The 24,175-nt window shown below is 41.9% G+C and overlaps 1 protein-coding gene across 1 annotated transcript in view; it reads right to left on the reverse strand.

Annotated features, from left to right (window-relative positions):
• Nucleotides 1-24,175, reverse strand: part of LOC149775946 (uncharacterized) — a 107,257-nt gene that overhangs the window by 43,375 nt on the left and 39,707 nt on the right. The window contains exons 3-4 of the mRNA XM_089941426.1: nt 5,164-5,272; nt 1,434-1,544 (exon numbers count right to left, since the gene is read on the reverse strand). Coding sequence (XP_089797552.1) covers nt 1,434-1,544; nt 5,164-5,272 — 220 coding nt within the window. The remainder of the gene's footprint in view (nt 1-1,433; nt 1,545-5,163; nt 5,273-24,175) is intronic.

Below are 24,175 nucleotides of genomic sequence, written 5' to 3' on the forward strand. Positions count from 1 at the left end.
CTGAAAAGGTAATAAAGTCAGTTAGTCAGTCATACACACAGGAACGCACGCACACACGCACGCACGCATGCATACAAAAATGTATGCATGCATATATTTGTCATACAGAAGAAATACACATATTGTTACACTTACGTACGTTTTCTATTTCCTTTTCTTTACTATTTAAAAGTTAATTATAATCATGTAACAATATATACGTATGACATACGTTGTATCATTATCATCATCCAGCAAATGTTTATAGAAGATCAGTGCCATGCGAAGCCAAATGCTACTTAGCTATCACTAAATATTTGTATGATTGCAGGTGTTTAGGTGTTTCGATTTGTCAATACTTTAGATGACACAGTACTACTCTTATTTGCGTCACCTTGGTTCATCGTTGTGTTTCACGGTCTTGTATTATCCTGATTTTTATTAATCTGATGCAATATATGTTGAAGAGGAAATAAAGTCAGTCATAAACACACAACAACAGCAGCAACAACACAATTTTTATTCATTTTAAATATCTTGCAAATAAAGGGTTTGACTATCCCTTCTGTAGCGAATGGTCAGTGACTCATCGAGTATGCCTCTTCTACTAATTAGCCTCATAACTATTCAAAAATCCAAATTTTCTTCTCAACATCAATAACAGTCTTGGAATATATACCGAAAAACAGAATTAATCCAAATTTTACGAAAAATGACGAAGTTATAACATTGTGACTTTTACATGTCGTATGGTGAAATCTTTTAAGCTGTATGAGTTTTTACTGTTGGACAGTGTTCGGGTCCGGACAGACAAACGGTGAACAAATTATAATTTAAAGCTGCAAGAAGTGGTTTGAGTGCTCAGCGGTCGATACGAATAATCGATAAAATGCAGCTGATTGACAGTTATCGATAAACCAACGAATACTTACAGGATATACTCGATTATCCTGAAATTTCAGAATCACATTGTACGTCTCTTGAAGTATCATGATCTCATACGAAGCACTCCGATTATCTCTAAGCTCTTAATAATTCAAAGATTTGTCTTACTACCTGATCAGGTGTGATACCTTGCTTTCAAAATAATCGGTAGCTATATTAAATTAATTTAATGTATTTGCCTATATGTTCTATGAAAGAGAAATGTTTAAATAAATTTACGTACAGCTCGAAAACACAAATACAGGTAGAGAATAAAATAGAGAGTGCCATATGTTAGAGTCTATGTTAATACTAACTGCTATTATGCTCAAAGTTTAACTAAATAAGAAAATCATAATATGACTGACCAGTATAGAACCAGCAGTCAACATGCACTGATCTCGAGTAAATTTGTTACTGCTGAGGCTTAAAAATGCATGTTGGTGACCTTTCTAATGAAAGTTTATATTTCACATCCTCCATTTCTCCAAATGCTTGCTTGAAGCTTAACTTTTAAATGTTCTCATTACCTTCCTCCAAATCAAAAGAGACAAATATAACTGTGTTAAGTCTATCCAGAGTTTTGGGTCTTTTCGCGACCTCCAACATTGCCGCCATCCCAGATCCGTTGTCATCGACACCTAAAGAAAGAACATTTTTCAGCCAGAATATAATGACAATTATATAACTTGCCTCTTTCAACCTTTTTCTATTTTCCAGCAACCACATAAAATGCTAATTATCAAGTAGAAAATAAATTCTGACTTAGGAAATGTTCACATCGAAATATTGGGTCATTTTCTAATTATTGTTCTTCGTTACAATGTTTTATCTTTAGATTTCCAAACTTTTATCTCTTGGCATCAACTACGTAGTAAATAATGCAGGATTCATTTATATGGAAAGTTTACTATTATGTGGTTATGCACTAAACACAAAACTTAATATATCTTTGTAAATCGTAACATGTCGATGACCCTCTTCTGCAATAAGGTATACTGTTAACACAGGTACATACGGTTATCAAGGTTTATGACCAGAACATAACACAGAGCGCAATTGAATGAATGAATATTAAACACAATGTTCAGACAAATTCAATGAATCATGAAATACAGGTCACATTAACCACTTTTTGAAATAATGATATACTCATCCACTAGCGAAGTTTCATTAATCTAAGAAGGATATAATCCAAAACCCATGACAACAAATATCTTACGATAACACACAAAAAACATAACCAAAGCCAGTATAAGATTTAATATCGATCTTGATGATCTTTTGACGTGACCTTAACGCCGTGATGTAGGATCTATACTTTCGCCTTCTGCCTGTTGTCGACCAGTGAATTTGTACCGATCATAGGTTCCTTTCATTTCTGCTATAGGGTGATAAGGTGTGTTAGTATAAATTTCATGATTATAGCGTGACGAATGGATCAGAAGTGAACATGAAATTCAAACTGTAACAAAGATCGGCGAAGCATAATTTATGCAGACAAAATGACTTATTTCTGAAGCATCGAGGAAGTATTTCTCATCAACATGAATCCTCTCATCGTACTTAAGGATGCTAGATAGATTAAGATGGATATAGCAATCTCAAAACTGAGTGGTTATGAAATAACTGTAAAAATAATTATGAAGGCCACAGCAATATTGTTTATACTGATGTGGACTAATAGAGGTACACTTTCATCTGCTATAAAAAGAAATAAAGATAAAACACAGATTTAACCAAAGTTATTTATGCGCGAAAATGAGTTAAGTCACATTTATTTAGATGATGATATAACACCAGTAGCAGTGCTTTCTTTCACCAAGATTCCTGATTTCAGGCTAAAGAGTGCGCAGACAAGGTGCAATACGTCTGTGTGTGCATAAACTAAAGTATAACATACTTAAGCCTGTAAAATACGAAATGTAATTCACAACGATCTTCTTTTGTGTTGTATGGAAGTTATATTTATGCATAGAGTATTTTAGTTTCATGATTTTGGTACGAACAGAAGCAGGAGAAATCATCTTAAAATTACAATTTTAACCAAACTCCATTGATTGTGGGACGAGTGTGCCACATTAACCTACTTAGGTGATTTAGGAGCAGTAGTCGTTAATATATATATATATATATATATATATATATATATATATATATATATATATATATATATATATATATATACACACACACCTTCATAAAGCGTAGTGATTAAAAGCAAGGATCTTAACCAGGAATGTACAAATAATGTACATACATATAAAATTTATCTCCCTGCCAGGAAGGTTTCTGATATGAAATCCAGAACAAACTGTTGCTAAGGTCACGGGAAAGAAGCCTGTCTGAGATACAGCGAGGTCTTTGCATATGCTCTAGCATATACTGACAGCAATGCCAAGCTTAAATAAATTTATTAGGCACATATGTAAATGAGGAACACATATGTTGGTTTCTTGTCTTGATGAAAGGTTTTCGATATTAATTTCGGAAGGTAAATTAAGAAATTTTCTCAAACCAGGCCGGCTCTAGGATGTGAGTGGCCAAAGGCAGCATGCGGGACCCAAAGCAGCAACCGATGAAAGCGGGGTCCCAAGCAAAACAACTGCATTGCCTGATAGCGCGGGGCCCAAGGCGGTTGCCCCGTTCGATTTCCCATAGGGCAGACTCTGCCCCAAACGAAGTGGTTCAATAGTCTATAATCTATATGTAGACCTTCTGAGGCGAACATATATATCGCTGGTAAATGGTCATTTGGCATTAAACTTAAACATTTTGCAATCTTCATATCTTGTGCACATATAGAGAATCTGAAATGGGTAACGATTTAATATTGAATTTATGAAACGGATTTAATAATGTTAAATTATTTAACGAGTTTCATAAATTTATTGTTAAATCATCACCCATTTGAGATTCTTTTTATCACATAGTTTTATTTCAGTAGAAATTATTTAGACAGAGAGAAGAACGAATAATTTCGTTCATTTTGACAGACGCTGTACCTTTTATTTGTTGTGCGTACAAAATAGTCTCAAACAAAGTTGAAATAGCAAAATTATATTATACGTTTCTGATAACTATAAATCAAAGAATAAGCGTCCATCCAAATGAACAGAACATTTTACAAAAGATAAAACATTTGTCAACACAAAATATCCAGTGCGTGTGATGTCACATTGTTTGATACGGTGCACAGTACCGGTTTTTAAGCTGGCCTACACGACACAGCGATAGTGCTTACTTTAAATTCCACATCACAACTAAACATTTCATTGTTGCGATATTTTTGTGAAAAGAAGATTACTGGATGCAGAAATACACATATTTTCTGTAATGTATATGTGACCGGATACTTGCAGTATTTGATTTGGAACATAAGATTATACAGAAGACGTAAACAAATCTCTTTTTGAGGCGGACTTGCATCACAGATTTACCGCGTAAATATGATGTGGTTGGATAAAGTTCTGTCAGTTGGTGAGTCCGGTTTATGTCTACATTTTTCTGTGAACAATGGTGACTTTATTTACTTAAGCAAGTTCACATTTAAACCAAGCTTGTATATAGGGTGGATTCCATGCTGCATATATAACCGTCCATCCATCCCCACCCCACCATCGTTATCATCTAAGCAATACCGGTAGTTTTACTTGTTGTTATTGTTCTTGTCTTGGGGGGTTTGCCATTTTTTTATGTTATAATATGTTACACATGACATAACAAACCCCTGTGGGAGTAAATTGACAACACTGAAACAGACGATGACATTTTTTCCCAATTCCCTTTCGCAAGTCGAATCAAAAAATGGCGGCGAAAAATGTTCAGTGAAGACAAAAACATCCAGAAGGCGGGGTTAAAAATGTTTTCCCACGATCGCTGCCAATCAGTAAAGAGAATACTGCACAAAAATTTCTTGCACTTATTTTGACCAATCAGAATCCCATAAAGTGATATGTTCACGTGTATACTATCAAAGTATGAAACTGCATACACTGTAGGGAAGGTGTGCCGACTCTGTGTTAATAATCAGTAGGCATATGTCACGTTGTATTAACAACACCGATATCTTATCGACTTAAATTAGCACGATGAAGCGTTAAACTAAAATCTTGTTAATACGGATAGTCATGGAGTTAGATTGGCCACACATGACTTGTTCATAATTGTCTGCACAAAAGTGTTCATAATTGTTGGCACTAAAAGTGATACCTGAGGAATTTCTGACTGCGTTCATAATCATCTGTACTAAAGCGATACCTGCAGAATTTCTGACGGTGTCATAATGTGCACCGATCCCTGCAATCCTGTCTTTGAAAGTACCAAACCGTTTTCCTTTCAGTATTCCAATAATGTTGGACCCCGTTACCTGCAAAAAATGGATACAAATGTATTTCTTCAGCAAAAACGTATTTGCTAATAAAGATATGCATGGACAAAAAAATAGTTACAACTGGTCTTTATGAAGTGAAAGGGAATATATTTTGCTGTTCACAAAAAAAAACAGAGGTCGCTCACAATAGATATATATATACATTGTAAACAATGACAGGTACGTCAATTTGTTCTACGCAATATTTTATCAGGAGGGAGACTGACAAACAGCTGGGGTGGGGGCAACTTAAATATAATATATCACACTTGTTGTTCTTGTTGATGGGTTTAACGCCATATTTCAGTCCAAGATAGGTTAAACATGGCGGTCAGTATAACTGGTGGAAGAAGAACCTTGGAAAACCCGTGAATAACCACCGTCCCACGAGAATCTACTGGCAAGCTTTCTCACGTACCAACGTTAGCCGAGCCTGAGACTCGAACCTTCGCAGACAGAGTTGTGATGGCAGTGATCAGGAAAGGTCAGCGCTTTGGACCACTTGGCCACTAGGAGCCCCCATCACACTTGTAAAGGATCAAACACTTGTTCCTTTACTAATAAACGTAGGACAAAATGAACATTTGAAAGTGGCTTTATATTCGAATTAAAAGTTGATACTAAGCTCTCAACTAGAAGGGATAATTAACAGAATCAGGTTAAAAACATTAGCACAAATAAACTTACATGGTCATTACAAATTTCGAGGATAGAAGGAAAGAAGAGTGATAGAACAGATGACATAATAAATGCAAAAAAAAGGGAAACGAAAGGCAGGAATGAAGAGCGAAATGGAGAGAGAGAGAGAGAGAGAGAGAGAGAGAATCAAGGATTATATGGGTATGTTTGAGAGGGGGGAGGGGCAACCTAAATAAGGGGATAACAATGGTTTTTAATCGAAATATCGCCCGCAATCTCGAATCGGTCCTCAAATGCTTTTTTCCTGACATAATACCCCAGAATGCCAGGTCCGGCACGAAAAATATTTCAGAAATAACGTCCCAGATTCCGTCTCATGAAGGAAGAATGTTGGTGAATAAGGACTAAAATCTCATATAAAAGTTACCTCTGATCGTGAGAGAAGAAAGAGCCGGAAAAAGGTGAAGTTTCCCGTTACAAAAATATAAAACATTCCCGATAAAGAATACTGCCACACATTTAACGGGGAAGATCGTTCTCCAGATGTTTCCCAAGGGCAACAGAGGAGACTGATAAAACATTCTCGGGTACACAATGGAAAAAAAAAAACTTTAATCAGCTCAGTGACATTCTCCGTCTATCCGCTATTGAATGAAAATAACATGATGATTTTAATACCGGTTGCCCAAGTAAATCAACGCTCCAACAAATAATATACAGTGGTGCATAACCACCGGGTTAATACGGGTTAATAATTAGTTTTTATTTTGAGAATTATTATCGGCTTGGTATGCATACAATACATGCCACCCCCACCCCCACCCCGCAAAGCGAGCGAGGGTGCCGCACCAAGAGCAATTGGCTTTGACCGGCGTATCGATCCCTCACCCATCGAACAGGGTTAACGTATGTCAGCTTTAAGCATTCGGGTCATTGAGCACCCTCCCCTTCCACCTGAAGCCCCTCCAATCCAGGTTGTTAACATACATTCTCGACAGGCCGGTAACTCATCCGACTAAAGTAAAAAAAATAATGTGTCATGGACATGGTGACGAGCATACTGAGACGCCAAGAAAGAGTTTGAGGTTGATAGGGTTGCATGCATGTTTAGCTTTTTTGGCACAGAGACAAATGATGATCTATGTAGGCATCTGTGCATGATCGGCATGCCACGCAACGATAGTGACTGGGCCCCTCTCTTACAAACCCATACATTGGTGACTGATTCAGGAGCTCTATTATTTATTGCTTACCTTCCGTGAGACCAACGGTTTGGTAGAAATAGACAAAACACCGGATGTAACGCTTAATAGCTTCAGCATATTAAAAATGGTCTTGAGCTAAGACATGCAGGTGGTGACGGATTCCATTTGTCTGAATCCTATATACCTGGAGAGGCTTTCCAATACGTGCACCTTGTGCAGCAAGCGTTTCAGCGAAGAAGTTAACGGAAAGCATGAAGATGAGTTTGGTGCCTGCACGGTGACACATGCCATTGGTCTCAATAGATGCAAATGTAAAGTGGGGGCAATAGCGAGTCAAAATTGAAAATCTTTTGGCAAAGATTGACTGTGTCGCCTGCAGGACGAAAGCCAAATACTGGGCCGTAGATAGGAAAGGTGATGTGTAGGAGTCTACTGCTACCGGAGCTCTTGGTCCCTTTTCCACGTACCGCCATTCGTATATCATCGGTGATTGACGCTCAGAAAACAAGCACACAATCAAAATGTTTGATCACTAAAACTTAACTAAAGTGGGAGCTATCCAAGAACAAAAATGCGCATTTTCGTATTCCAATTCTAACTGTTTTGATAGCACGTAAAGAAAATGCGTTGGATTATGCCAGCATTCATATTTTAAATATTTCTCAAAGCTTGCAGGTGGAATGTATTACATGAACGCTTATTAAAGAGCGCATATCCTTACATAAAAAAGGCCTTTAACAAGCAATTGTAGCCAGTGCTCAAAACTGTGCCCATGCCACACTATTGGGTCTGTGTTTACAGCAGGCAAATAAAACGCTTGAACTCTTAAACAATAGTTTTGCAACTGCTCCGGTGGCCTAGTGGTTACGACGTCAGTAGTGAAGGGGGACAGATTAGCGTCAATGGGAATTAGCATTACAGACCCCCCTGGGAACGATTAGCGTCAATGGAAATTTAACATGGAGAAAAATCGTGGGACAGATTAGCGTCAAGGGAAATTAACATGGGAATAGGGGACTGTATAGCGTCAAAGGAATTTAAACAGGGTGGGACTTTATAGCGTCAAGGGAAATTGAACATGGGATTTTTTTTTTAAAAATTTTTTTAAAAAAGGGGTAGGCAATTGAAAAGTCATTCTCTTTTCGAGAAATATGGCTGGCCCTGAAAAGGGCCTTTGGGTTTTCTTCTTCTGCTTCTAATTTCTTCTTTTTCTCCACCAAGTTCTTATTTTATCTCCTACACTCTTTCTCTTCTTTTCTTTCTTTTTTTTTCTCCTACTCTTCTTTCTTCTTCTCTTCATCTTCTTCTTTCTTCCTCTTCTCATTTTCTTCTTCTTTTTCAATTTTTTCGGTCCATTTGCGTATTCTTATTCTTTCCTCTTCATCCTCCTTCTCCTCCTTTATCTCTTTCATGACACCACTTATCTTGTCCTTTACCTTTCTTAAGTTATTAATTTCCATCTTTACACGATGGGGACTATAGGAATAGTGGTCTTCAACGAGTCTTATTAACATCTGCTCCATCATTCCTAAATTGTCTAAAACGTCTTGCAATGTTTGCATTTTGTCCATTTGGTTAGAAGCCATCTTCTTTGTAGAATGGTTTGAACGACGAATACTGTGGGTTCTTATAGTGAAAGCGCGGACGTGAAGGAAAACATCCCCTTAAAACATAAAATTAATCTTACCTAGATCATGACCCAACAACGCGCGGACGTGAAGGAAAACATCCCCCTACTTTTCTCATTTCATATAATAAAACCCAAACTATACTCTCCACATACGCTAAGAAACCCATAATCTACTATTCACACAAACTTACGTGAATGGTTACAAACACAAACACACAAACACATACACTCACATTTTTAAAAAAAATGAGTCAGTGTTTATATTCACACTACTCTACCTACACATTGGCAAATGGATCGTTATTTCTTTTCTAGAGTATTGGGTAGCCCTGAAAAGGGCTGTTGGTTTTTGGTTTTGAACTCCAGATGCACCTATCTAATGGTTGCACCTTCCAGGCCTGGCGCCACACACACATCTTCGACTCCAGTCTCTTTTCACTTTTTGTCTTGAGAGTGCAGAGGCGGGATGATTCGCTTCACCACCCCAATCCTCTGTCTCTGGTATCTTATAAGTCATCCTCTCTCCTATTTTCTTTTCCTCCTCCTCTTCCCTCTCTCTTCTCTCCTCCTCTTCCTTCTTTATTCTTGCTTCTTCTACGATAGCCTCCGCTGATAGTTCATTTACTATGCGCCTGGCATATTCCAGGTGCATCTGGCGTTCTAGCAGTTTCACAATCCTTGTATTCATTGTCTTGCTGTTAACAGGTCGACGATGGGTAGCCCAACTGACGATTAGTTTTTAATTTATACTGAAAGCGCGGACGTGATGGAAAACATCCCTTAAAAACATAAAATTGATCTTACCTAGATCATGACCAAAAACAACAACGCGCGGACCTAAAAGAAACACTCACTCACTTTTTTATGCTACCCATCACTATTTTAAAATTTTTTATAAATCACTTCAATAGACTATCCACATACGCAAAGCAATCCAATCTAACCCCAAATATACACCTCAAACACCAAAAAAGACATCATTTTAATCTACTATCCATACCAACATACTTGAGCACTTGCAAACACAAACACACAAACACACAATCACATACCCTCACATTTTTTAAAAAAGAGTTAGTGTTTATATTCACACTACTCTACCTACACACATTGGCGAATTGATAGCTATTTCTTTTCCAGAGTATTGGGTAGCCCTGAAAAGGGCTGTTTTTTTGTTTGCTATGGCAATCTTTTTTAGTTTCTAAGAATGCGATGTCCTCTGAGGACAGACTTTCTGGCGATAGGTCTGCTTCTTCGGAAAGAGAAGAAGAACTCTTTGGTGTCGATACGGCAATCGACAAAGCCTCTGTCAGGTTCAGGTTGCTGCTGCCGTTGCTGTTGTTGCTGCTGTTGCTGCTGTTGTTGCTGTCTCTGAAGTCTGTACTTCTCTGTCCATTCTTCTTTCTCCCTGTTCATTTCTTCTCTGAAGAGCTCTTCTATCAGGTCTTCAGTGACTTTTAACATTCTCACATTCTCTATTTCTTCTGGCTTCGATATCAGACTGTGTCTGACCCTATGCAAATTCACGTAGGCTTCGTTGAGCTTAGCTAGTTTGGAGCACATCTGCGTAGGAGGATGAGTCGACAATGGATGGTTAGACTGGAAACAACCCCGGTTCTTAAAGTCAAAGCGCGGACGTGAAGGAAAACATCCCCCACACGGTTTCCGAGTCGCAACGTTCAGTGAGTGTCATGAGAGGGATAGTAAGAAATGAAAGAGCATCAATCCAACATTCTTATAGCTAAACAAATGACAAAGGCATTTTTTTTTAAAACACAACATTTTTTATTCAAAAATCACTTAACACTAAACAACTCTAACATTTTTAACAATAATCCAACAATATAACATCCAACAATTTTTTTTAATCACAAACATTTTTTTTCTCAATTGACAGTCTACTTTAAACAGGGCTGACAACGTTGTGATTTTCACTGTTGGAAATCATTAGGCCGTTGATGGACACTACGTTTCCTAGCTTGAGACAAAAGATAAGCATAATGGTCACAAAACCATCGATCTACTTTCACATCGTTTCTAGAAGAAGAACGAGGATCAAAATGAGTCACTAAATGTTCTAAGGAATAGCCCAGGCTGCGATGATGCAGAAAATACACACAATATTGTCCACACACCAAGGAATCTGTGCCTTTTAATTTCACATTATTGAATCGGGTGGTCTGAGCATTTCTTCTCATAAAGTCGATGATATCGTCTTCCAAAGGGGGCAATCCGTACGAATAGAAATATTCCACACATCCTTCTTGAGGAAAGTAGACGGCTACCCAGTGGGTTCCTGGGAGATGACTGCCGTCCGTGTTGATCACGTAAGCTTGATGGTCTTTAGGTTTGCGATGAGGGAGTTCATCTTTAGCACAGACGACAGGATTCCAAGAAGCCGTATACGAACTGTGGTTCAAAAGGTAATAAAGTTCCCAGGTATCCATGTTTTTTTTCTTCTTCACAGGTAATAATAAGTCGTCAATTCGATCCTGACTTTTTGCTTGAAAATGTCTGACAAATAACCGTTTCTTTGTTTCGTCTCCTCACTTTGATTCAGAAGAGCTTCGATGCGATGGATCTCTTGAGTGGTTAATGCTGGACAAGAATGTTCACGCAAGTCTTTATACCACTGATGTAACACGTCTTCGTCCGAGATGAGACTCCAAGCTTCGTCCAGATATTCGTCCAATTTTTCTTCTTGACTCAGCATCAGGCATTTATCCTGTTGAATTTGACTGGGATGATCGTTTTGACATCCATAGCAATTTTTCTTGATTAATTCCGTCATTTTTTCCACCAAGTGTTTGGCAAAACAGGAGACTAAATGGGCTTCTTGTTCTGGCCATCTCGACTTCATCATGATCACTTCTTCTTCCACAGTCTCCTTACATTTCATGTCCAAAGTTTCTCCACTAGGTAAAGAGGGATAACAGTCTTCCATGACTTCTAGTAATCTAAAATAACTTCTCTCAAACTGTTGATTTCTATCGTATTATCGAATTCTGCATACAGGTTGACGTTCACTGTGTTCCCTGCATCCAGTGGACTCGCAAACTGAATTTCCACACCAATCTGGCCGGATTTTATAGGGTGGAAATGTCCCTCGTCGCTGCCTTGGTCAGGAGTGAAATCGAAAGCCCACAAAGCGTAGCCTCCTGCATAATCGTCGTACGTAATGCCGTGACTGGTGTTGATTCCTAACTGTCCGGTAGCTTCGTACAGGGACAAGTACGATCTCAAGTAATTCTTCGCGGCACCAAAGTTAGGCTCGAAAGGTCGGGTACACAAGGTCTTGCCATCGCGACTGACTTCGATCTTGGACACATTGTAATGATTAAAGTAGAAAGGATTTTCGTTGTAGACTCCATTGAAAGCTGAATTCTTGACGATACCAACAAACAAACGTTTGGGTAACTGTCCTTGGAACAGATGATCTTCGATCATGGATCGCTGTCCAGCAGGAATGGTGAAGGTTTTCACTTCTACGCGTCGTATCGGATACTTGGCGGTTGTTCTGCTCAATGTCTGACTGATGTCGTTACCTACTTTAGGTAACACTTCCACACGACGCACGTAGAGTCTGGCTTCTTGGATGATGGCTTTGTAAGTGGCATCAGCAGCAGCCATCAAATGGAAAGCAGCACTACTGCGATTCAGTCTCAGGCGGACATCCACCCCGTTCAGCAAATACTTTTCTTGTAACCACATATCCAAATGCAAACGATCCATCAGTTCTAAACTACAACTTCCAGCAATTGTCTTTTGTCGTTCTACAAATCCCGTTGGATTTGAAGCATCCCCAGCAAGTGTAATGCCGTTGAACTTAGTCGCTTGGTCAGGTTTCCATACCACGCAAGCATCCAGATGAGTGTTCTTGTTTTCTTCGTCGTCGTCTCTTTCTGCCTTGTCCTTGCTGAATGCCTGACTCAGTAGCGTGCAGGGCATTTATAGGTGTGTCTCGTCGGCCTAAAATGTCTTTGCCCGTTTGTAGCAAGACATTTTTGCCTGCCCTCATGAAGGCTTCTTTAGGGTTTTGTTTGTCGATGATGACATTTTGGAGAAATTCTTTGTCTTGTGTCAGTGCCGCATCTTTCAAGGCGTGCAATCCGCGTGTCACCATCGGTTTCAATACCGTAGCCACCGAACGAAAGGCCGATTTTAACACGTCTCCTAAACCGTGTCCTCGCTGTCGTGCAACCCCTCGGTACATTGGATACATGACTTACGAGTCGTGAGAGAACCGTTTCCGTGACTTTTCCTTTGGTGAATGGAATATTTTGTCCTAAATCTCCTTTTATAGTAATGTTGACCGTGTCCAAATACGACTTGCTGACAGGCAAATAGTGAGGATGGACAAATTCGCGGTGGACGTGGTAAGTGTTTCCACCTTCCTCGTCAGCGTTCGTGGCAGAATCCACTTTGAAAGGAATGACACGCAGTAACGGCACGGAGGTGTGTCCCACTACGTTGTACTCCACCACATCAGAGTACACAAAGATCAAATTCAGTCCTTGGTTCAGTTCTACCGGGGTACGAAAATACTTGGCAAAAGTCTCGTTGTCGGAAATGCCTGATGATTCGGGTTGTCCTTTTCGTTCTACTTTCTTCCTCAGCTCCATGTCACCGCCCAACATGTCAAACAATTCAGGACAAAATACAATGGACAGGATTTTACTCCGCTCAAATTTCATCAAGAAGCGACGAGCTACTTTGTGGTACTCCATGGTGACACTTTTGTTCTTGACAATCTCAAAAGCTTTCCCAAACACGCCATTAAACTTGGAGGCTATGGCGCTGACCAAATGATGACCACTAAAATTATAGCCTGGGAGAATGGACAAGTGGTAGGTCGTGGTTTTAGTTTTGTCATTATAGGTTTGAATGTCAGATATGGTGGCTCTCTTATCCAACTCCTGTTGCAATGGCTCGTCAAGAACTTCCACCGTAAAAAAATTTTGATTGGGAAGGACATTGAGGACTTGGGTCGGGTGAATCATTTCTACTAAAGCCACTTCCCAATGGGCTTCGTGATCTAAGGGGATGGATTGAGGTAATTTAGCCGTGTAACAGCACAACGTGTTGTTGGGAAACACCTCCATGGAACTGTCACTGGGTAAGGTTAAGTAAAATTGGTTTTCGTGACTCATAATTCCAGAGTTCTGTGGCTGTCCGAGGGGTTACTGGACGTCAGAGGTGTGTCTCCGCCCAAAATGGGGTTCTGGTTGTGGTTGTTGTTGGAGTGGTGACAGGCACTGGCACTGGACACAAGGTTCCCGTTGGAAGAGAATTTCAGGGAGGGATTGGGAAGCAGGTAACCGATGCAACTGCTCAATAAAATGGTCCACAATTGTTTGTCTCCTTGTTGCAAACTCAAATTGGCGATGGCTGCCCCGATGACACAATACACCACGAAGATTTGGCAGAAAAAGACGATTTGCGTTTTAGGCACACGTTCTCCACACCACACCCACAAGGGTTGTTTTTGTAAATCTTGCACAGAAGAACTAGGTGAAGGAGGAGTGGTCGACGTAGCTGCGTCTGTGTGAAAGGGCATGATGGTCACTTCTTTTTATAGTCGATGGCTTGCGAAGCGTCGATCCAAGAATCAAAACTGGGTGGATATCCTTTCCAACGTACTTTGACTTCTTTGACACGTCGTTTGCCCACTTTACGGGTTCTGCGTTCGAGAATGCTTTCGATGTCGTACACGTCGTCTTCTTTTTTGGTGACACGTTGTAACTCGGGCAAATAAAACGTTCCTTTGAGTACTTCTCCGTTCATGTCTTCCAATTTATAGACGGCAGGATGACGGCCATGCACTCGTCCAGTGACGCGAAACAATTCGGTCGTCCAGTTAGGTAAGTAACCTTTGTCGAAAGTGCGTTTGGTTTTGCCAATGCGCACCCAATCTCCTACGGTCAACTCTCCACTTTTCTTGGGGACAGCCCTCGTCGGGGACGTACCAAACAGGCGCTCAAACACCAGCACTTCGTTGTCGGGAGTCACGTCTTGCGGGGCACGTCCGATGCTTCGATGGTAAGATTGGTTGTACGCTTGCACCAGGTGCGGTAAGATGTCGATGTACTTCACAGTGTGGTGATGCGTAAAATATTTCCACATGCGTTCTTTCAAAGTGCGTTGAAAACGTTCCACGATGCTGGCTTTGGTTTCGGGATTCTCGGTGGTAAAAAATGAATGTCACGTTTCTTTAATTCTTTTTGGAAAGCTTGGTTCAGAAATTCGGTGCCTTTGTCCGTTTGCCATCGAAGAGGGTGACGACCGCTTTGTTTCAACACCCGTTGAAGGGCTCGCACTAACTCGCTGCTGGATTTGGAAGTCAAGGGCACGACCCAGGCAAATTTGGAAAAGACGTCGATGACACAAAACACATATTTGTAGCCACGATTGTAGCTGGCCAAATGAGAGACATCGGCTAAATCGGCTTGCCATTGATGATCGATGCCTTCCACTCGGGTGCGACTTCTGGCAAACTTGCGTCGAATGGGTTTGAGTAAAGTGTAGGTAGCTTGTTCTTGTAACCGTCGTTGCACTTGAGGTAAACGGAGACTTTTCAGTCGCGTTTTGGCAGCACGACACAATTTTTGAACTCCTGCGTAACCTGCAGGATGCGAGGGATCTTAATAAATGAAGGCTAAGACTTTTTCCATTTTTTATTTTTTGTGTTGGTTGGTGTGTTAATAGGTCACCCACTCTTCGTTGATGCTACTTTGGGTGGGTCGAAAGGGTGGTTTGGAAACGGATTTACGTGTCCGATGGGCTACGGGAGTAGAAGTCGAAGGTAGTGGTGGTGGTGGAGGTGGCAATGGAATGGCTTTGGTATTCTTTTCTTTTTTCACTTCTGGTTTCCCTTCTTTCTTTTTCACTTCTGTCGAAGGAGGCGTGGACATCATCTTTTTAACCCAAGCTTTCATTTCTTCTCGTTGGGGTGTGGGGGACGGGGTCAACAAGAATGCTGCAATCTTACTCGAAATGGGAGCTGCTGACGGTGTTTGAAACACTTCTCGCATCTCTTCTTCCTCAGGCCTTCGTGGGGTAGCATCTCTGGTGACCCAAGGGGATGGTAGTAGTGGTGGTGGTAATGATGATGGTGCTGGACTTTTCATCAAGGTCTTAAAATCTTTCAGAGTGGGTAAAGCTGTTTCGTCTAAAGCTTTCTGGTGAAAGAGTTGCAGTCGTTGCAAGAGTTGACCGTACTTTTGCGATTTTTCTGTTTCGGACAAATCTTGGCGATCCATCAAGGACTGCAATTCGTGTTGTAACTGGGACATCTCACTCAAATTGGGATTGGGAGGTAAATGCGGGGTGCGTTGTTCTTGCCACCGATGGTATTCCATCCATCGTTTGTAAGGCACTAAAGCTAGTTTTCGTCCTTCCATGGGGTTGTCAGCGGTCGATTCTGAGATCTTGGGACTTCCGAGGGCCTTTTTATCTTGCTCCCACCAGTCCTCCCAACATGGTTCCCAAGACTCCTTTCAGTATGGGGCCTAACAAGAGAGGTAAAATGCCTCCACGTTGCACTAACATCTTCTTTTTTTGACGAATGGGAATTTTCTTTTGAACCATTTTCCGAAGAACGTGACGATGTTTGCCTAAGCATTGTTTCTGGTGTTTGGACAAAGGGATCGTGCCTTTCAAAACGTTGAAACAACATTCACACACGGTATCGATGACCTCTTTGGAGGCCGTTTGAATGAGTTTTTTTCGTAGAGGTGGAGAAGCTTTGGACAGGACAGATAACATGTCCCCATGTTTGGCTAAACGTGGTGGCAGTCCTTTCCTTTTCTTTCCTTGGGGTTTTCTGGAGGGTGACATCTTTGAGTCTTCAGGAGCAACAAAAAACCACTGATACCCTACTTGGTCACAGGCCTTTTTTATACTGGAACGCGTCGCCACTGATTGTCTTTACGTCGTATCAGTTTGAGGACAGGCATGACACGTCGTGCAGGGGTATGTAGCGGACTAAATCGAGCCAGTTCTTGCTTGGACAAATCCAGTAAACTTTGTAACATGCCCGATCTTTCATGGACTTTGATTTTGGGAGAAGGTACTTTGTGAGCAGCACCCACTGCTGCTAAATTGGAGGGTCCTGCCACTGGGGAAGTTCTTTTTGGGGTCATCACCGGAGAAGTTCTTGGTGTAATCAACGTCTCCAAGTACTTTTCAGATCTGGGTGTCATTAACGGAGAAGTGGATAAACGTGAGGCTGTCGGAGACGCAGTCACCGCTGTGGCAGGTCGTGGTTTGCGAGTGTAAGGTTGCGTCCTGGCCGAAGTGCCTCTCTTGCGACTAGTTTTCTTCTGTGGGCTTTTCTTTTTCTGGGGACTTTTTTTCTGTTTCTTTTTCTGGGGGCTTCTTTTCTTTTACCGGGGTGGTGGTGTCTGGTAAGAGGAGGGTCCTGCCACTGGAGAAGTTCTCCTTGGGGACCTGGTCTTTTTCTTTTTCTTCTTGGAGCTTCGTTGGACTTTTTTCTTGGGTATAACTTTGGGGGCATTAGGATCCCATCTTAAGAGAGAGCGAATGATGGCCCCTCCTAGAGTACCGCTCCCTCCAGGTTTCAAAATGATTTGTTTTTTGGTTTGAGTGTCGATGCGGGGATCGGCCAGTTGGACCAAAGCGACTTTGTTTCGATCGAAAAATCGTTTGGTTTGATGAGGAATCTGAATGATTCCTTGGAGTATTTGACATGCCGTCACCGTGAACCATCGTAAGACTTCTTTGAGACTAGCTTCTAAGACACGGGCTCGTGTTTATGGATTTTTTTCTCGACTGATGCCATACAAGGCACGAATCAATTTGACGGGAAGATGCGACTGAAGGGACGTCATGTTCACACTGTGTGAGACAGACGAAAAAGGGTCTGAGGTTTTTATAGATTTTTTTATGGGGAGTGAAATGAAGTCGAGGACGGAGACGTGTACAGGACAGGCCCTCCGTCTTGGCACCAGTGGTGAAACAAGTGGGTACGAAATCGTAAATCCTCGGGGGTCGTAGGTTTCAAATCGACGAGTAAATAGGCGTGTGGTGTTTGAGTGGCATCGTCGGACGCCTGAGTCAGCCAAGGCGTTCCTAACTGTTTGGCTAAGACTTGCACTTGCGATTTATCTCGAGGGCTTTTAAACAAGACCACGTAATGCGCATTGAGACTGATGGTGCGATGGGCTTTACTTTGTTGAAACAAATTTTGGGTGATGTAAACGACACTGGCATTACGGTGATGCCCTTTGCGCGTGAACCACAATTTAATTTCTTCTTCGTCTTCTCCTAACATGTCGTCGAAAATGACCAAATGGGTTTTAAGGGAGTCAAAGACGATGCCGTCGTCTTCTTTAGGAATGCCTTCCACAAACACGATGGAATCGCCATGACTTTCTCGCAAGAGGTTGTACGCCGATTGCCACTCTTTGTAACACCACACGATCCGTTGAGGTGGCCGATCGATCAAATGATGTTTATGTTCGATCAAACGTTTGACGAATTCGGTTTTGCCTGAACCGCTAGGTCCAGCAATGAGCATGTTAAAGGGATGGCGAAGATACAAAGCCTCCCAACTGGCACGATCTAAGTGTTCGTCGATGACTTTGACAGTAGAGGAAGAGGGAGCAGAGACAGCAGAGGTAGCCATTGTGTGAGAAATGTCACTTGTCACACGAAAACAAACAAGACAAGAGTTTATATACTTTTTCAGAACACGTTTATTGAATGTTTTTTTTTCAAACATGAATACGAAAGACAAAAATACATAAAAGCCAAAGGCTTAAGTACAAGGATAAAAGGCACATGATAACCATGAACGTGGAATAAAAACAAGTGTCTGTAAAACATGTTTTGGGTAATGTTCTAACCAGTTCTATAGTAGGGGTTAAGGTCACACAAGTGTCCTCCCGAAAGGGTCTTTCAGGTCTGTCCACGACAGTCCTGTCCTGGGTGACGGGTTCTTCTGGCACCGTCACTAACACGGGTTGAAAAGTAACTTTTTTCCTTGAACAACTCTCGTGCATACTGGGCCACTTCTTGGGTCCAAGCCTCAAAACCCCATTCTTTCCAGGCACGGACATCTGTCCAATGGGGATGTAAGTCACAAGCTACACACACATCGTCATACACGTCTTGGGTAGCTAAAAGTTGACGAATCTTTTTTTCCTGTTGAGGTCGAGAAGTATCCAGATGAAAACGCAAGGCTTTGAGCAAAAGGAGTTTTTCGTGACCATTTAAGCCATTGATGTGGTAAGTACTGATCGTAAAGAGTCCACAAGGAATCGGCTGGTAAACGAAATCCCAGAAAACAAGTCACTAAGACACACACCACTTGTCGTCCCAAATTGAATGGATACAGTTCTTGTAATAATTGATGGTAATGATCCACGGTTTGAATATGGTCATTGAGTACCTTCCACGGAATCTGTTCAATGATATGTGACATAATCCGTGGCATGGCAACTTGATTTTATAGTGTCTTTGTTTCGGAAGCAATAAAGGTAATTTCTAACCAAACATGTTCGTTCTCCAGTAGGGAATTTAAATGTTACATACTGTAACTGAAACGTCAGAGTTTGTCTAGATGTTTCGTCTTTTTCTAAGCAGATTCCATGTAACAAATGTTGGTAATCCTTTAATCGTCTTCCTCAATACGTTGCAATAAGTGAATCTCGAAGTAACCAAAATTACGAACGTCTGGTCCATCATCATTCACAAACTGAAAGTGTTCAACCACTGAAAAAATTTCTGACGAATCAGTCCTCTTATACCATTCAGGTTCCAGTGGTTAAAGATCTGGTGACGTAACGGATGCAATTGTTCTTTACGTTTCACTTGTATTTTCACCAGCTCTCGGTAAATCCTTTCTCTCAACTCCTCAGGCAAGCCCAAAATGTTCTCTTGTAAAGTATCTATAAGTATATACACTGTTTTTGGAATCGTTGGGTGGTGGCCAATAGCCTCGTTTAACTTTGTGCCTAATGTAATATCCACTCATAATCAGTCTTCTTGTACTTTGGAACATAGCATAATTTAAAATCGGACGAATCACTTTGAGTTTGCGTTTCACTTGTATTTTGATCAGTTCTCGGTAAATGCGTTCTCTCAACTCCACAGGCAAAGCACGAATGTTCTCTAGCAAAGTATCCATGAATAGGTCATACTAAATCCTCTTTGGTCTGACACAAGAAATGTACTGTTTGCACAAACATGGTTTTACTTCAGTGTCGAATTTAAATCGTTCAGTCACTAATTTGCACATTACAATTCGTTCAGAAGTTTCCTCTTTCACTAAGTTGACATTGTGTTCAAGATGTTGGTAATTCGTTAACTCTTCCTCTGGAATTCGATGCAGTACGTTTACAATGATGTAGGTAGAATCGTCCATACCAAACCAATCCTTTTTAAAACCAGGGGATCGTTCATCAATGTCTGTCCGATGGAACACTTTCAATTGAATCAGTCCTTGTATAGCCTTCAGGTACCAGTGGTTCAAACACCGGTGACGTAACGGATGCAATTGTTCTTTACGTTTCACTTGTATTTTGACCAGCTCTCGGTAAATGCGTTCTCTCAACTCCACAGGCAAAGCACAAATGTTCTCTTGTAAAGTATCCATGAACAGATTATGGTAAGAAGTTACTTCAATGTCTCGGTCCCACTAAGGGTAAGTAATGACAATTCGGTGACCATCGAGCATGTTCAACGTAGACCGAATCTTGCGGTTCCCAGTGGTGAAGTGACACACCGCAACTGAAGCACTTGACTTTATCTCCTTCGCCCAAGTAGAAAAATCCGGCTCTGGCTAATTCTTCGGGGGTCGGTCCTCCCAGATACTTTGGCCATTTTCCTTTGAACGATTGAAGACGATTTTCAAAGTCGCAGTATTCCGACAAACGCACAGGAAACGAATATTCGTCTTTCACAGGTTCGTTTCGATGAGGGTTGAGTGACATGGGCAGGAGTTTGCTCAGGGCTGGATGACATCCGTAGGGCGTAGACGTGAAGGTGAACATTCCCCTTTAAAACGAAACCCAGTAAAATGTCCAAGAGGACGAGCGGCATCACTTTCGCATCCCTCAGGTTTGACACGCACAGCATCCCTTTCCATGATAGAGGTAGGGACACTAAAGTTCCCATGATGCTTTACGGCATCGCTCAGGTCACAAGGTACAGCATCGTACCCATCGCAAGGCTCACAACCGCATTCCACTTCCGAAGCCTCACACTTGAATTGTGCCTTTCTAAACAACTTGTTCTGTGTTTCTCTGAAAGTATTCATCTTGTTCGCTCGGTCTTGGTAGTCACAATGAACTATCGATCTTGACCATAGCCCCTTTTTATACTAGTCGCAATGCAGTCTCCAGCTTGTACATCTTTTCTTTTTTACGTTTTTTATGTCTTGTTCTGGAAAGTACCGTCTCTAAGGTACCGTCAACATTGTACCGTAGTGTGATGGGTGGAAAGGCCATAGAAAGGTAAGGGCAGTGCGGAGACCATCGAGTATGTTCCAGAATAGCTGAATCTTTATAGATACATAGATCCATTCGTGACTTCAGTCCGCAAGCGAAACACTGTACCTCGTATCCCAATCCTGACTCAGGTCCCAAGTAGACAAATCCTGTTCTAGCTAAAACATGCGAAGAAGGTAATCCTTCCCTATCCGTAGGCCATTTCTGAAACGTGTCCAATCGACGGGCACAATCACAATAGTCAGGTAAGAAGACTGGAAAATGGTAGGGTTTGAACTTGGAGTTCTCATCGGGTTTCTCACTCGATTCTTGCTGTGGCGAAGTCATCTTTCTGGTGGGGTAACTATCCTCTTACAACCAATGTTTTATACCAACGTGTCCATACGGTAAGGTGAAATGATTGGGAAGTCGCACTCGCTTCTGGTACACGATTTGATAGACTTTTTCCAAGGGCCGACTGACGATGTGGTGAGTGGGTAAACGTACAATCTTGTTCGGTTGATAGGTGGTCACTTTAAAGTTTCCATCCTCTCCCGATTGCAAGGCTTCTTTCAATACCCCAAAGTTCACCACTCGACTGGTACGATAATTCAGAGTCAGTCCTTTCACTTTGCACGTCGTGTGCACTTCTCCTTGTTTGTCCCGGTATTCGTAGCCGTAATTTTTGGGACCACCACTGACGAAACTTAGAATCTTGTCGTCGGGATGCTCGTCTGTCCAGGCTCCTAAACGGTCTCCTTCGATGTTAGGGTGATGTTGACTCGGGTGATGGATGTAAATGCAACTGTCCGTGTCAAAGTACAGGACGCGTTCCCCTAACAGTTCTAAAGCTTCGTACAATTTTAAGCGAGCATGAGCTGTCACGTAAGCCGCAATGATGACATTTCCAAAAGGGTCGTCTTGTACAAAGTCCAAATCTTCTTCGTAATTGACCAAGATCAAATTCTCTCGAACGACGTCCACGTGTTTCATGTATTTGGTTTTGTCGTGAATCATCTGGAAGTAGCGGGAAGGTTCTGTCAAATATTCCGTCTTGGGTAAACACGGTCGTTGTGCCATTTTACCCCACAAGCAATTTAACATCACTTTGGCAAACGATCGCCTGCCTTCGTTTTTCTCGATGTGGTCTAAAGTGATGCCTTCTTGTTCGTAGTATTTCTCTTTGAATTGTATTTGGTCTTCGGGAGTGTGACACCAGGAAGGATAGCCGCTGGCTTCTTGTTTCAGTTTCAAAAAGGCATCCACGTAGTCGGCGAAAATGCCTTTCTGACTGGGATCACCCTTGTGGTATTGTTGTGTCCTGGGAAAGTGGCAAATTTCGTACACTTCTAACAGTTGGTATCCCATGTCCAGAGCTTTGAACAATTCTACGCTGACCCAGGTTCCCGTCAAGGCACGTTCTTCCTGGCTGTGCTGACAAGGTTGGTCTTGGTTTCACGTTTCGGCACAAGTACGGCACAAGGGAAACATCAGTTTGCCTTGACAATGGTGAGGTAAGACGGGATGGTATAGGTTCGTGGGAGGCAAAACTTTGCACTTGATCAAGCCTTCGTATTGTCGAATGTTTTTCAGGTCGATGTGTTCCGTCAGCAATTGCGGGTGCCCTACAGGAAAGCGACAATATTTGCACACGTAGGGATACAGCGAACACACGTCCAAGTATTTGATTTCTTCTCCTTTCTCTTCGTCCGCTTGGTACAGCAAACAGGTGGCATTGGTCCTTCCTCCGTACAAACTATCCCTCGGGTTCAGCGGGTCCATGAACTGGTAACTTTCCACGAGGCGTTTAAACTCGGGATCGGTTTTCATACGGTGATCGTACTCGTGTTCCCACATTTCCACCACTTGGTATCCTTCCTGTTCTAACTTTAGGCGCCGCTGACAAGTGTCCTGGTACAAGTCTTCCATGGTTCGTTTCAAAAACTGATTTTTAGTGCCACGGTCAGGGTAACAGACGGGACATCCGTGAAATAAGCAACCGTTAAACTCGTTCACGATCTTGGGGTTTTCTAAGTTCCAGCCATCGACCGTATACGTTCCGATGGTCTTTTCGCCCCCTCCGTTGCGGGCATGCTGAATCCACTTGTCTTCCTTGTCGCACAAGTAATGTAACCAACGTAGGGCTTTGACCGAGTACTGACGTTTGACATAGTGGGTCGTTTGAGGGCTGATGACAGCTACGGTGTTTTCAGGCATGAATCGTTGTCGATACACTAAGGAACACGCTTTGGCAATGGTGCAAGCTTCTTTCAAAGGATCGACCCCTCCGTGTTCCATGAACAGTTCTCGAAATTTTCCACAGCAACGCCGTAAAATGTCCACGTCGGAACGACAATACTTTAGCATTTCTTCCTGAAAGTCGAAAGGGTCCGAGGCGTGAGCCTGGTACCAAGCGTAGAAAGCTTCTCGTTGTTCGGTACGCATGTTGTCGGGGTCGTAATAGTGAGCCTCAGGTAAATGGGGTAGAACGGCGTGTTGATTGGCTTCCGTATTGAAAAAGTGTGGAAAGTACCCTTTAGCCATTTCTGTCATTCCAAACGTTTTAGGCATTCGACTCAAAGGCATGGCCAAATAGCTCATCGAATCTTTAAACTGTACTTGTCCCACTTGCATGAAAATGATTTTGGCTCCGTTCAAAGTGACTTTAGGACGTTCGGTGCCTTGTTCCGTATAGTACCTCAAAAGAAACTGTCCATCGTATCCGGAGAAATTGTGAGCCATCACCGTGGCATGACGATGACAATCTCGGTAACGTTCGATGTCCTCTTGGCTCCACGTCTTGTCGACGGGGTCTAAGACCCATTGGGCAAAATCGGCTAACGTGTTCGGCCCTCGAAAGATTTTTTCACGCCCTTCAGGAATCTTGCTACAGAGAGGGCAATGACTGAAGATAGGTTCTTGAATGCACTTCTCGCACGCTCGATGAGCCACGCAGAAATTAGGAATGTGAATGCCG

Source organism: Sinohyriopsis cumingii, chromosome 18, assembly GCF_028554795.1.
Source record: "Sinohyriopsis cumingii isolate HCF-2022 chromosome 18, ASM2855479v2, whole genome shotgun sequence".
Lineage (NCBI taxonomy): Eukaryota > Metazoa > Mollusca > Bivalvia > Unionida > Unionidae > Sinohyriopsis > Sinohyriopsis cumingii.